At 45.9% G+C, this 14,920-nt stretch overlaps 1 protein-coding gene across 2 annotated transcripts in view; it reads right to left on the reverse strand.

Annotated features, from left to right (window-relative positions):
- MTMR8 (myotubularin related protein 8) overlaps positions 1-14,464 on the reverse strand; it is a 44,857-nt gene extending 30,393 nt beyond the window's left edge. Inside the window, exons 1-4 of one of the 2 annotated variants that reach the window (XM_077285070.1) lie at positions 14,273-14,464; positions 13,743-13,865; positions 11,575-11,737; positions 5,745-5,902 (exon numbers count right to left, since the gene is read on the reverse strand). In XM_077285070.1, coding sequence (XP_077141185.1) covers positions 5,745-5,902; positions 11,575-11,737; positions 13,743-13,865; positions 14,273-14,296 — 468 coding nt within the window. In that variant the 5' untranslated portion in view covers positions 14,297-14,464. The remainder of the gene's footprint in view (positions 1-5,744; positions 5,903-11,574; positions 11,738-13,742; positions 13,866-14,272) is intronic. The other variant, XM_077285071.1, reaches the window with a different exon arrangement.
- Positions 14,465-14,920: the final 456 nt, after the last annotated feature.

Genomic DNA, 14,920 nt, shown 5'->3' on the forward strand with positions numbered 1-14,920 from the left:
TGGGCACATGGCAGAGCTCGGAAGGGAAGGAGCGCCATTTGACTTTTCAATGCAAGATTTGCTGGAATTGAGATCGGAGCCCATGTCGCGATTGGAGAGCCCCTGACGTGCCTAAACAGTGGAAACCCCCACAAGTGACACCATTTTGGAAAGTAGAGCCTCTAAGGAACTAATCTAGATGTGTGGTGAGCACTTTGAACCTCCAAGTGCTTCACAGAAGTTTATAATGTAGAGCCGTAAAAAAAATTTAATATTAATTTTCACAAAAAATGATTTTTGCCCCAAATTTTTTATTTTTCCAAGGGTAGCAGGATAAATTGGACGCCAAAAGTTGTTGTGCAATTTGTCCTGAGTACGCTGATACTTCATATATGGGGATAAACCACTGTTTGGGCGCATGGCAGAGCTCGGAAGGGAAGGAGCGCCATTTGACTTTTCAATGCAAAATTGGCTGGAATTGAGATCGGAACCCATGTCGTGTTTGGAGAGCCCCTGATGTGCCTAAACAGTGGAAACCCCCACAAGTGACACCATTTTGGAAAGAAGACCCCCTAAGGAACTTATCTAGATGTGTGGTGAGCACTTTTAACCCCCAATTGTTTCACTAAAGTTTAGAATGTAGCGCTATGAAAATTAAAAAATAATTTTTTCTTTCCACTAAATGATGTTTTAGCCCGCAATTTTTTTTCCCCAGGGGTAACAGGAGAAATTGGACCACAAAAGTTATTGTCCAATTTGTCCTGAGTACGCTGATACCCCATACATTGGGGGGAACCACTGTTTGGGCGCACGGCAGAGATCAGAAGGGAAGGAGCGCCGTTTGAAATGCAGACTTAGATGGATTGGTCTGCAGGTGTCATGTTGCATTTGCAGAGCCCCTGATGTACCTAAGCAGTAGAAACCCCCCACAAGTGACCCCATATTGGAAACTAGACCCCCCACGGAACTTATCTAGATGTGTTGTGAGAACTTTGAACCCCCAAGTGTTTCACTACAGTTTATAACGCAAAGCCGCGAAAATAAAAAATATATTTTTTTCCACGAAAATTATATTTTAGCCCCCACGTTTTTATTTTCCCAGGGGTAAGGCTGGTTTCACACTTGCGTTTTTATCTAAATGCGTTTTTTTAAAAAACGCATGTGTGAAAAAATGCATTGAAATAGGCACTGAAATATCGTGGCACTGAAATATCGTGGCACTGAAATATCGTGGCACTATGACTGTCAGAAAATGTTCATTAAACGGTTAGGGGTGAGTTTAGGGGTAGGGTTAGGGTTTGGATCCCTTTGTCACCTTGATGGTGGTGGGTGACTTTTCAGTGTGTGTTCTGTTTTTTTTCTATAAAAACGCTTGCGTTTTTAACGCAAACAAACGCGTTGAGATCGGACGCCATGTCGCGTTTGGAGAGCCCCTGATGTGCCTAAACAGTGAAAACTCCCCAATTCTAACTGAAACCCCAACCCTAACCCCAGCCCTAACCCTAGCCCTAACCCCAACCCTAACCCTAACCCTAGCCCTAACCCTAGCGCTACTTTCACACTAGCGTTTTTTTGCATACGTCGCAATGCGTCGTTTTGGCGAAAAAACGCATCCTGCAAAGTCATCTGCAGGATGCGTTTTTTCCCCATAGACTAACATTAGCGACATTGACACACGTCGCAAGCGTCGTGCGACGGTTGCGTCGTGTTGTGGCGGACCGCCGGCAGCAACAAACGTTACATGTAACTTTTTTTGTGCCGACGGTCCACCATTTCCGACCGCGCATGCGCGGCTGGAACTCCGCCCCCACCTCCCCGCACCTCACAATGGGGCAGCGGATGCGTGGAAAAACAGCATCCGCTGCGCCCGTTGTGCGGCGCTTGCACAGTATGCGTCGGTATGTCGGGCCGACGCAGCGCGACGGCCCCGTACTGACGCTAGTGTGAAAGTAGCCTAACGGGAAAATGGAAATAAATATATTTTTTTAAATTGTATTATTTTTCCCTAACTAAGGGGGTGATGAAGGGGGATTTGATTTACTTTTATAGCGGGTTTATTAGCGGATTTTTATGATTGGCAGCCGTCACACACTAAAAGACGCTTTTTATTGCAAAAAATAGTTTTTGCATCACCACATTTTGAGAGCTATAATTTTTCCAGATTTTGGTCCACAGAGTCATGTGAGATCTTGTTTTTTGCGGGACGAGTTGACGTTTTTATTGGTACCATTTTCGGGTACATGACATTTTTTGATCGCTTTTTATTCCGATTTTTGGAAGGCGGAATGAACAAAAATCAGCAATTCCTGAAATTCTTTTAGGGGGGGGCGTTTATACCGTTCCGCGTTTGGTAAAAAGGATAAAGCAGTTTTATTCTTCGGGTCAGTACGATTACAGCGATACCTCATTTATGTAATTTTTTTATGTTTTGGCGCTTTTACACAATAAAAACTATTTTATATAAAAAAATAATTGTTTTTGCATCGCTTTATTCTGAGAGCTATAACTTTTTTATTTTTCTGCTGATGATGCTGTATGGCGGCTTTTTTTTTGCGGGACAAGATGACGTTTTCAGCGGTACCATGCTTATTTATATCCGTCTTTTTGATCGCGTGTTATTCCACTTTTTGTTTGGCGGTATGAGAATAAAGCGTTGTTTTTTGCCTCTTTTTTTTTTTTTTTACGGTGTTCACTGAAGGGGTTAACTAGTGATATATTTTTATAGGTGGGGTCGTTACGGACGCGGCGATACCAAATGTGTGTACTTTTATTGTGTGATTTTTTTTTAATTTAGATAAAGAAATGTATTTATGGGAATTTTTTTTTTTTTTTTCTTTATTTAGGAATTTTTTTTTTACACATGTGGAAAATTTTTTTTTTTACTTTTTTACTTTGTCCCAGGAGGGGACATCACAGATCGGTGATCAGACAGTGTGCACAGCACTCTGTCTGATCACTGATGTGACAGGCACGTTCCACAGGCTTGCCGGCGCCTGCTATGAGGATTCTCAGCAGACGCCGGCAAGCAGGGTCATCTCATGACCCGGAAGGAGTCCCGCGGCCATCTTGGATCCGGGGACTCCTTCCAGGTCACCGGAGCAGCGCGATCTCATCGCGTTGCTCCGGTGGGAGAGCGCAGGGAGCCCCCGTCCCTGCGCGATCCCCCTCTATGCCGCTGTCACTGTTGACAGCGGCATCAGAGGGGTTAAATGCCCGCGATCGGCGATAGCGCTGATCGTGGGCATTGCTGCGGGGTGTCAGCTGTCATATGCAGCTGACACCCGCACCCGATCACCGCGGCGCTCAGCGCGAGACCGCGGTGATCGGGGCGCCGTACTAGTACTGCGGCTGTCAGTAATGCAGTGCCGGCAGCGCAGTACTAGTACGGCGCATGTCGGGAAGGGGTTAAAGGGAGCCCGTCACTAGGAATAACGCTGTTAATCTGCAGATATGCGGTTAATCTACAGGTTAACAGCGTTATTATATGATGTTGTCCAGCGCCTGCACGCAGCAGAGGGGATAAAACTCTCTCTACCCCCCGCCAGCATTCAGTATTCAGTCATAGAGGCGGCGCCTGTCGCCCGCTGTAACCGCGCCCCCGGCCCTGACTGACACGGGCTCTACATTGAAGCCAGCTGTCAGTCAGGGTCAGGACGCGGGTACAGCAGGCACTCTGCATACACAGAGCAGTGACTGACAGGCGCCGCCCCTATGACTGAATGCTGGCAGGGAGAATTAGGGTATGTGCACACGATGCAGATCTAGTGCAGAATTGGTGCAGATCTGCAGCAGATTTTTCTGCAGCAGAAACGCACTGTGATTTACAGTACAATGTAAATCAATGTGAAAAAAAAAAAGCTGTGCACATGGTGCAGAAAAATCTGCGCAGAAACGCTGCAGATTTCAAAGAAGTGCATGTCACTTTTGTGCAGTTCTGCAGCGTTTCTGCACCCCTCCATTATAGAAATAAAATCTGCACAAAAAAACGCATAAAAAACGCAGCTGCGGATTCTGCCAGGAGATGCAGATTTTGTGCAGAAAATTTTGCACCTCTTTTCTTACGTGTGCACATAGCCTTAAGATCGTTTTTTCCCCACTGTATTCAGCTACGTGCAGGCGCCAAACAGCATCATAACACAGTTAACCTGTAGATTAACCCCATATCTGCAGGTTAACAGTGTTATTTCTGGTGACCGATTCCCTTTAAGAAATCTTAGCTTAGAGTTGAGCTCTTTGTGGTGTGACATTTCAACATTTAAATACTGTTGTCTTTCTTTAAATTTGATTTCCCCTGTAAGAGGCTGGTATATTAGCCCCAATTAAAGGTAAAATTCAGACTCCTGTTTGCATAGCAGGGGGTGACTGCTGGTTCTTCTAGACCCCAGCAAATCCTTACTCCCTCCTTACACCCTGCGATCACATGACTGCTGGGTCCAGAGGAGGAAGCACTGTCAGTGATTTTTAATACTGTATACACATCTCTCGCTCAGCGCTGTGTGTACAGCGATCAGGAAGGCAGAAAAAGTAATAAACCATCTCTGCCTTCTCTAGGAGGTTCAACTATGTTGTGCAGCTGTTGAGAACATCACTGCAGAATATAATGCAGACAGCCCCGACATTTATAGAGTCTGGGAGGGCCAGAACTAGTTAACTGAACAAATCAGTGAGCAGGGTTTATCGAAATTTAGCAAGATTTCTTTTAATATAATCATCAAATGCCAATCATCCACCTCCTCTAAATCAACTCTCCACCCAACCTTTATTTTATGTCCAGTTTACTTAATCACCTAATGGGAGAATCTTGTCAGCCTTATAAATTACACCCTTCTTATATGTGCAATCCTTTATCCCCTTCCCGACATTGCGAATTTCCCGTTTTTCCTCCTCTTCTTCTAAGGAGAAACTTTACTTTTCTGTCCTCAGACATACGAGGGCTTGTTATTTTGCAGTAAAAGTTGTAGTTTTGAATGACATCATTCATTTCACTACATAGTGTATTGGAAAAATTATGAAAAAAATGCAAGTGTGGTGAAATTGCTAAAAAAAAATTCTGACTGGGGGGCTGGATTGTTTTTATGGCGTACATTGTGTAGTAAACCTTACCTGGCATCATGACTGAACAGGTCAGTACAATTGCTGAGATACCAAACTCATTCAAATTTTTATTATTTCAGTGGTGAAAAGAAAAAAAAAAAAAAAAAGTTGATTGTATCACCATTTTCTGTTTTAGGTCAAGGATATTGGGGCTTATTTTTTGCACGGCAAAGTGATGCTTTTATATTTACCATTTGGGATTTTTCATGGTTCTGGGGACATTACATTAAACATGACGAAAATCTCCTGACGCATACTGCAGGCTAAAAGTTTACAGACAGTGTGAACCTAGCCTTAGTTGGTTAAAAGTGTGTACTAACAACACGGATGTGATAATATACATGCGACACTTATTAAAGAGCAAATTTTCAAGCACCTTTTGAAGTTCTAACCAAATGAGGAGCGTTTAATGTGACCCTTACCTGTCACATTGCTTTGCACATCCTACGAGGCGCAGTGTCCTTATTTGTTAGCCAATAGGAGGCCCTGTCCAGTATTTTGTATACATGTCCAGCTTAATACGGGCAGATAATGCAGCGCTTCACACAGCAATATGGAAAATATAACCTGATCCACACTTTTCGGCTCTTTTTCAATCATTGCTCCCTGCGGTCCGACTTGTGCTGTAATATTTTACACTGAAGAGTAATGGCTTTATGTAGGGTACAGACCTTATAATCCTTGTTGATGTCACTCAGCACCCAGTAGTTATTGGGAATTCCCATTCGCATATATTCTGTTTTCAGGTCAATTAACTTCCACTCCATAAGGCGTTCGTCCTGGTCAGGCTTGGGATTGTAGGAGAAGGCGTACAAGTCTTCATATTTTACTGATAAAACATACAAAAATCATGCATTTTAAAAACAATGACATACTATTCCTTCAGATCAGTAAAATGTAATGTAAGGGTCTGTATCACATTTCCCAATCCCGGCCAGGCAGCAGATCTAATATCATACAGGTCTGGTGCAGCCAGCTTTATCACATTGGGATTTACACTAGTTTTATGCTTGTATCATTTCTATTTTACTTTGCATAAGGAAATGGTAGTTTATTACAGTTTTCACTGTGGTATTGTGAAACAAAGCAGACGAGAGGCCAGACTCGCGCTAATCAAACAGTACATAGGTGGTCCTACAGGAATAAGGTATTGTAGGGTCCATATGTTAAGTCTTTAAGACTCTGTTTTGGCTCTTCTGCTGTACCCCATGACCCACAAGTTGACTACAAGAATCATATACTTTATGTGGACTGGATGTCACTTTATGCCTTGATTATCTTTATTAGAGATTTGCAGGAACGCATGTAGGGAATGACTTGTAATCCTTGAATAAGCAGCTGTATGGTCCAGCAAGTCCAGTCACATGAAGAAAAGGACCAAAACAGAGCAAACACTACAGGCATAAAGCCACTGGTAAGAAGAGATCAATAATATTTATCTGCTGTATGTTACAAATAGACCATGCAATAAACGGTCAGAGTCATTTCAATACACTGAGGCTCATGTGATGATCAATGGCAAAATTACAAAGTATTTCATTACCAAAAATGTAGTTTTCAGCTTGAAAAAGCACACCAAAATGTATCACTTTGGAGTACCTTACCATCCACTGCTACTGTCAAGTGTAATCACACATCAAGATGAATTAGAGGAAGTGAGAGGCACTGTCTCTCTGCTTCTGTACGCCTGTCTGTCAAACTGGCAGGTATAACCTAGAAGGCTCAAACCCTATGACAATAGCAAGTGGACTGCATGCTGGGAAGTGAGGGAAAATTAGTCCCAGTACCTATGGTGCTGGCAGAAAGCAGATAAAGTAAAAACAGCCCAAGAGTAGCTGCAAAGGTACGGTGCAAGAAAAACTTGACATTTCAATCTGGTTTGTGCCATAAAAGTAATTTTAACTTGTGATGGATGAGGACAGCAAGACCATCTTTAACCCCTTCCCGACCCATGACGCCACGTAGGCGTCATGAAAACCCGTGCCAATCCGACCCATGACGCCTATGTGGCGTCATGGAATGATCGCGTCCCTGCAGATCAGGTGAAGGGGTTAACTCCGATTTCACCCGATCTGCAGAGACAGGGGGAGTGGTGCTTCAGCCCAGGGGGGGTGGCTTCACCCCCCCGTGGCTACGATCGCTCTGATTGGCTGTTGAAAGTGAAACTGCCAATCAGAGCGATTTGTAATATTTCACCTGAAAAACTGGTGAAATATTACAATCCAGCCATGGCCGATGCTGCAATATCATCGGCCATGGCTGGAAACACTAATGTGACCCCCCCCCACCCCACCGATCGCCCCCCCAGTGCTCCGTTATGGGGTCCGGTCTCCTCGATCCAGTGCTCCGCTGCCCCGTGCTCCTGCCCGCTCCCCCCGTGCTGCTATGCCACCCCCCTGTGCTCCGACGCCCCCCCCCTTATACTCACCGAGGCCCCCGGTGTCCGTCTGCCTCCTCGCTGGGCGCCGCCATCTTCCAAAATGGCGGGCGCATGCTCAGTGCGCCCGCCGAATCTGCCAGTCGGCAGATTCGTTAAAAGTACATTTTGATCGCTGTGATAAGTTCTATCACAGCGATCAAAATAAAAAAAAATAATAAATAAACCCCCCCCCCTTTATCACCCCCATAGGTAGGGACAATAATAAAATAAAGAAAATATTTTTTTTTTTTTTTTTTTTCTTTTTCCACTAGGGTTAGGGTTAGAACTAGGGTTAGGGTTACGGGTAGGGTTAGGGGTAGGGTTACAGGTAGGGTTAGGGGTAGGGTTACAGGTAGGGTTAGGGGTAGGGTTACAGGTAGGGTTAGGGGTAGGGTTACAGGTAGGGTTAGGGGTAGGGTTACAGGTAGGGTTAGGGGTAGGGTTACAGGTAGGGTTAGGGGTAGGGTTACAGGTAGGGTTAGGGGTAGGGTTACAGGTAGGGTTAGGGGTAGGGTTACAGGTAGGGTTAGGGGTAGGGTTACAGGTAGGGTTAGGGGTAGGGTTACAGGTAGGGTTAGGGGTAGGGTTACAGGTAGGGTTAGGGGTAGGGTTAGGGGTAGGGTTAGGGTTATGGCATGTGCGGATTTGGCTGCGGATCCGCAGCGGATTGGCCGCGGATCCGCAGCGGATTGGCCGCGGATCTGCAGCGGATTGGCCGCGGATCCGCAGCGGATTGGCCGCGGATCCGCAGCGGATTGGCCGTGGATCCGCAGCGGATTGGCCGCGGATCCGCAGCGGATTGGCCGCTGTGAATTCGTAGCAGTTTTCCATCAGGTTTACAGTACCATGTACACCTATGGAAAACCAAATCCGCTGTGCCCATGGTGCGGAAAATTCCGTGCAGAAACGCTGCGTTGTATTTTCCGCAGCATGTCAATTCTTTGTGCGGATTCCGCAGCGTTTTACACCTGTTCCTCAATAGGAATCCGCAGGTGAAATCCGCACAAAAAAACACTGGAAATCTGCTGTAAATCCGCAGGTAAAACGCAGTGCCTTTTACCTGCAGATTTTTCAAAAATCGTGCGGAAAAATCTTACACGAATCCGCAACGTGGGCACATACCCTTAGGGTTAGGGTTGGAATTAGGGCTAGGGTTGGAAATAGGGTTAAGAATAGGCTTGTGGTTAGGGTTACGGATAGGGTTAGGGGTGTGTTGGGGTTACAGTTGTGGTTAGGGTTGGGATTAGGGTTAGGGTTGGGATTAGGGTTAGGATTAGGGTTGGAATTAGGGTTACGGGTGTGTTGGGGTTAGGGTTGGGATTAGGGTTATGGCTACAGTTGGGATTAGGATTAGGGGTGTGTTGGGGTTAGTGTTGAAGTTAGAATTGAGGGGTATCCACTGTTTAGGCACATCAGGGGCTCTGCAAACGCAACATGGCGCCACCATTGATTCCAGCCAATCTTGCATTCAAAAAGTCAAATGGTGCTCCCTCCCTTCCAAGCCCCGACATGCGCCCAAACAGTAGTTTACCCCCACATTTGGGGTACCAGCGTACTCAGGACAAACTGGGCAACAACTGTTGGGGTCCAATTTCTCCTGTTACCCTTGCAAAAATAAAAAATTACTTGCTAAGACATAATTTTTGAGGAAAGAAAAATGTTTTTATTTTCACGGCTCTGCGTTGTAAACTTCTGTGAAGCACTTGGGGGTTGAACGTGCTCACCACACATCTAGATAAGTTCCTTGGGGGTCTAGTTTCCAAAATGGGGTCACTTGTGGGGGGTTTCTACTGTTTAGGCATATCAGGGGCTCTGCAAACGTAACATGATGCCCGCAGACCATTCCATCAAAGTCTGCATTCCAAAACGTCACTACTTCCCTTCCGAGCCCCGGCATGTGCCCAAACAGTGGTTTACCCCCACATATGGGGTATCAGCGTACTCAGGAGAAACTGGACAACAACTTTTGGGGTCCAATTTCTCCTGTTACCCTTGCAAAAATAAAAAATTCTGGGCTAAAAAAATATTTTTGAGGAAAGGAAACACATTTATTATTTTCACGGCTCTGCGTTATAAACTTCTGCGAAGCACTTGGGGGTTCAAAGTGCTCACCACACATCTAGATTAGTTCCCTGGGAGGTCTAGTTTCCAAAATGGGGTCACTTGTGTGGGAGCTCCAATGTTTAGGCACACAGGGGCTCTCCAAACGCGACATGGTGTCCGCTAATGATTGGAGCTAATTTTCCATTCAAATAGCCAAGTGGCGTGCCTTCCCTTCCGAGCCCTGCGGTGCGCCCAAACAGTGGTTTACCCCCACATATGGGGTATCATCGTACTCAAGACAAACTGGACAACAACATTTGGGGTCCAATTTCTCCTATTACCCTTGGGAAAATAAAAAATTCTGGGCTAAAAATCATTTTTGAGGAAAGGAAACATTTATTATTTTCACGGCTCTGCGTTATAAACTTCTGTGAAGCACCTGGGGGTTATAAGTGCTCACTATGCATCTAGATAAGTTCCTTTGGGGGTCTAGTTTCCAAAATGGGGTAACTTGTAGGGGAGCTCCAATGTTTAGGCACACAGGGGCTCTCCAAACGCGACATGGTGTCCGCTAACGATTGGAGCTAATTTTCCATTCAAAAAGTCAAATGGCACGCCTCCCCTTCCGAGCCTTGCCGTGCACCCAAACAGTGGTTTACCCCCACATATGAGGTATCAACATACTCAGGAGAAATTGCCCAACAAATTTTAGGATCCATTTTATCCTGTTGCCCATGTGAAAATGAAAAAATTAAGGCTAAAAGAAATTTTGTGTGAAAAAAAAGTACTTTTTCATTTTTACGGATCAATTTGTGAAGCACCTGAGAGTTTAAAGTGCTCACTATGCTTCTAGATAAGTTCCTTGGGGGGTCTAGTTTCCAAAATGGGGTCACTTGTGGGGGAGCTCCAATGTTTAGGCACACGGGGGCTCTCCAAACGCGACATGGTGTCCGCTAAAGATTGGAGCCAATTTTTCATTGAAAAAGTCAAATGGCGCTCCTTCCCTTCCGAGCCCTGCCGTGCGCCCAAACAGTGGTTTACCCCCACATATGAGGTATCAGCGTACTCAGGACAAATTGGACAACAACGTCCATGGTCCAGTTTCTCCTTTTACCCTTGGGAAAATAAAAAAAATTTCGCTAAAAGATCATTTTTGTGACTAAAAAGTTAAATGTTCATTTTTTCCTTCCATGTTGCTTCTGCTGCTGTGAAACACCCGAAGGGTTAATAAACTTCTTGAATGTGGTTTTGAGCACCTTGAGGGGTGCAGTTTTTAGAATGGTGTCACTTTTGGGTATTTTCAGCCATATAGAACCCTCAAACTGACTTCAAATGTGAGGTGGTCCCTAAAAAAAATGGTTTTGTAAATTTTGTTGTAAAAATGAGAAATCACTGGTCAAATTTTAACCCTTATAACTTCCTAGCAAAAAAAATAATTGTTTCCAAAATTGAGCTGATGTAAAGTAGACATGTGGGAAATGTTATTTATTAACTATTTTGTGTCACATAACTCTCTGGTTTAACAGAATAAAAATTCAAAATGTGAAAATTGCAAAATTTTTGCCAAATTTCCGTTTTTTCACAAATAAACTCAGAAATTATCGACCTAAATTTACCACTAACATGAAGCCCAATATGTCACGAAAAAACAGTCTCAGAATCGCTAGGATCCGTTGAAGCGTTCCTGAGTTATTACCTCATAAAGGGACACTGGTCAGAATTGCAAAAAACGGCAAGGTCATTAAGGCCAAACTAGGCTGGGTCATGAAGGGGTTAATCTGGTATTAGGAGAAATGACAGGTACGCTTTTCTAACACGACTTCAAGGCCTTTACGAATATACCAGTATTACAGATTCTTCTCCTTCCTCACGACTACTGTTAGAAGAGGATGTGACCCGATCGGCCATCAGCCGCCTCCGATAAACAGCGCTCCATGTGCAGTGTTTGGAAATTGGAGAAGGCTGTTGGACAGGTACATTTACACCCCAAACTACAGCTCACTGCATGTAATGATTAAACAGAGGTGAAATCTAAGTACCTCGCTGTGACAGTCTGATCAGTGACGAATACACCTCATGACAATCTCTTTCTCTTGGAATGATAAAATGAGTCACTCGGAAATTTTTGCAATGAATAGTAAGTGGACATCCACTGGTGCTGAGAGCCTGCTTCTCCACGGAGGCAATGTGGTGGTGGGCAATCTGCGAGACAAGAAAGATAGTCAGCTTTAGTGCAGAATCATAAAAGCTACAGGTAACATTGTAATAGAAGGAAACTGAAAAACGGGTCCACACCTTTATTTCTCTCTCGGGTCCTGTCAGTGTGGAACAATGGCATAATGTGTGCTCCTAGCCTGCGGCTGATAACCACAGCATGTAGCCATGTGCGGCCAGCACAACTGTGCAGGAAAGGAGACACCCAGACATTAATAAGGCCAATGTATTATGGGATAGCACTCTACAGTGCATCAGCTCCCGGTACATACCTCGGGTACAGAAAACCACCTCTTACAGTTATTGATATTCTATAGACACAATGGAATTACTTAGGCTGGCCATGCATTGGATAGCTGCATTTGGGCATTCAGATGACTGCCATCTCTCCCAACCACCCATACACAAAAACACTCAGCTGAGCATACATGACAAAGGGAGAGATTCTGGCCACCACTGAGGCTCAGGGATTAGTACCGGGTTCCTGGGTTCAAAGCCCACCAAGGACAACTTCTGCAAGGAGTTAGTATGTTCTCCCCGTGTTTGTATGGGTTTCCTCTTGATAGTCCTGTGTCTCCCACACTCCAAAGACATACTGATATAGAACCAAGATTATGAGCCCCAATGGGGACAGTGGTGATGATGTCTTTAAAACTATGTGCAATACGATGGTGCTATATTAGCAAGTAAAATAAATTAGCTGCTGTCTTTAGGGAAGAGGCTTGAGGTCGCCCACACACACACACACACACACACATTAAAAGGAATATGCCACCAGATTTCTGCTATGTAATGACAGCAGCATGATGTAGGTGCAAAGACCCTAATTCCAGTGATATGTGACTTACTGTGCTGCTAGCTGTAGTTTTGATAAAATCAGTTTTCTCTGCTGCAGATCTAGCAGTTCTGTGAATGCTGAGCTCTGTATAACCCCGCCCACACCACTGATTGGCAGCTTTCTGTGAACACTGTGCATAGGCACAAAGCTGACACTCAATGGTGGTGGTGGGGGGTTTACACGGAGCAGGCGTTATACATGGCATGAGGCAACTAGTGCTCTAGTGATAATCTCCTGATGATAAAACATTGATTTTATTTTGATTACAACAAGCAGCCCTGGAGGTTTGGTTTACATTAATACCTATAGCTCACAAACGACATAAGTCACATGCTGTTTTTGGCCTCAAGGAAAGTACATGTGAAGCACATGGGGCAGGATTCATTAAGGTGCTGTCGCCAGAAATCTTGCATAAATACGTTAACTCAGCAGCTGCACAAAAATATTGCAACTTTTGGTGTTTTTATGCCAGTCATACTAATATGGGAATCACATGGCTGGGAGAGGGTATGGCCACAACCGCCGCCCAATTCATCATAAGTTACGCCGCTACAGTGCATATTTCTGGTGACGGAGCACACTAGGTACCAGAGGTGCTAGATTCATTACTTGGAGGACTCCAGCGAGCGCTTCATTAAGACTGTAGTGTGAGGAACGTCAGTCTTCATGAATTGCCCCCATGATATTTGGGCATCTCTCCACTCTGTCATATCGAGCACAACAAAAACAGTATGTGTGCGGGCAGATTAGGGCCTGAACACTTTCAGACACCATGTGTGAGAGCAGGCGGCCATGGACGGTTACGGTGATAGTTCCAGTTACACATTCTGTTTGTTCCTGATCAGCAATAGAAACAGAATCCAGGCACTGGTAATAAATGGAAGCAGAGGGGCCCAACGATTATTATGGGGTCCACATTGGTTCCGTTTGGTGTGCGTTTTACAGAACAGAAGAAGAAACAATTCTGAACACTTCATTTAAAAAAAAAAATATAGAGACCAAACAAATCAGAGTAACGCCATGAATGTGTCCCCCTGCTTCAACCTATGTAACTAGCGCATCAGATCGCCTTTCTATCCAACAGCAGTAATGACAATACGGGTAGGTCCAGTACTCTGCGCGACTGCTCATGTGAACAGACCCGGAGCTACTCACCCAGATCTCCCTGCGGCCACCAGCAGCGGCGTCCACATAGATGAGGTGGGTGGCAGTCAGGTAGAGGGTCCCGGAGGCCGGCCTCTTGCTGGTGTATCTGTGCAATAACTTCACATTCTCCACCTAGGGAAAGAGGAAGACAAGAAATGGAGGCTGTAGGAATGGAGGCTGTAGGAATGGAGGCTGTAGGAATGGAGGCTGTAGGAATGGAGGCTGTAGGAATGGAGGCTGTAGGAATGGAGGCTGTAGATACAGGTCACATCCCGGGGTCTCGCCCACACGTGTCACACACGACCCCTGACAGTGGACAGGTCTATACGCCCCCAGTGACCTCCATCGTGTGCGCTCTCCGCCACATCACCTGGGGGCCTCATATAGATCAGCACCCGTGCCACACAGCAGGGAGGAGAACCCTCAGCGTGGACTGTCAGCAGGAGCACAGACCTCACAGCATCACTGCTGCCATCCTGCTGAGGACACAGTGGTAGGGAACTTTATCAGTGGGCGCAGGCCGCCACAGCTGCCCTCACCTTCGGGGTGGAGATGTGCTCCATGGTCGTCTGCCCCGGCTCCTCACCTCCTGCCGCCCCACGCCCCTCGTGCTGTCACAGCGCCCGCCATCTTCCTGGCCGCCGCCTCCTCCTTGTCAGCTGACCTCACGTGACCACCCACAGCTGGAAACGCCGAGCACTTCCTGTACACAGGTGTGTCACCATGGAGACGGCACCCGGCTGTACGGCGGGCAGAGGCGGCACCCACAGTACACGGTGCACCCGGGCACTCCCGCCGGCGGACCGCTCTCCAGCAGTGTCACTAATGGCGGCAGGTCTGACCCTACACTGACAGAAGGGGGATCTGGTTGCTATGGGCGACGCAGACAGGTTTCCTGCCTGTTTGGTCATTGCGCCCCATTTCCAGGATCTCTGCTTGTTGTCAGTGACTCCTGGTCAGTCAGGATTAATGCTGCAGATGGGGCTTCAGGGTTTTATCCTCCCCAACTCTGGGGGAACGTTCCAGCAGAGACGGCCCGCTCCCCTCCTTACTGATTGTTTCCCGGAGCTTGTATGTAAGGAGGTATCAGCATAGAAGAGACCAGGAGCGGAACAGTCAGAGGAAAAGTATAATCGAGACATATGCACCACTTCTGCATTTATCACCCTCTCCTGGTTTTGGCTTAC

This window comes from Ranitomeya variabilis, chromosome 2 (assembly GCF_051348905.1).
Source record: "Ranitomeya variabilis isolate aRanVar5 chromosome 2, aRanVar5.hap1, whole genome shotgun sequence".
In the NCBI taxonomy this organism is placed as follows: Eukaryota; Metazoa; Chordata; class Amphibia; order Anura; family Dendrobatidae; genus Ranitomeya; species Ranitomeya variabilis.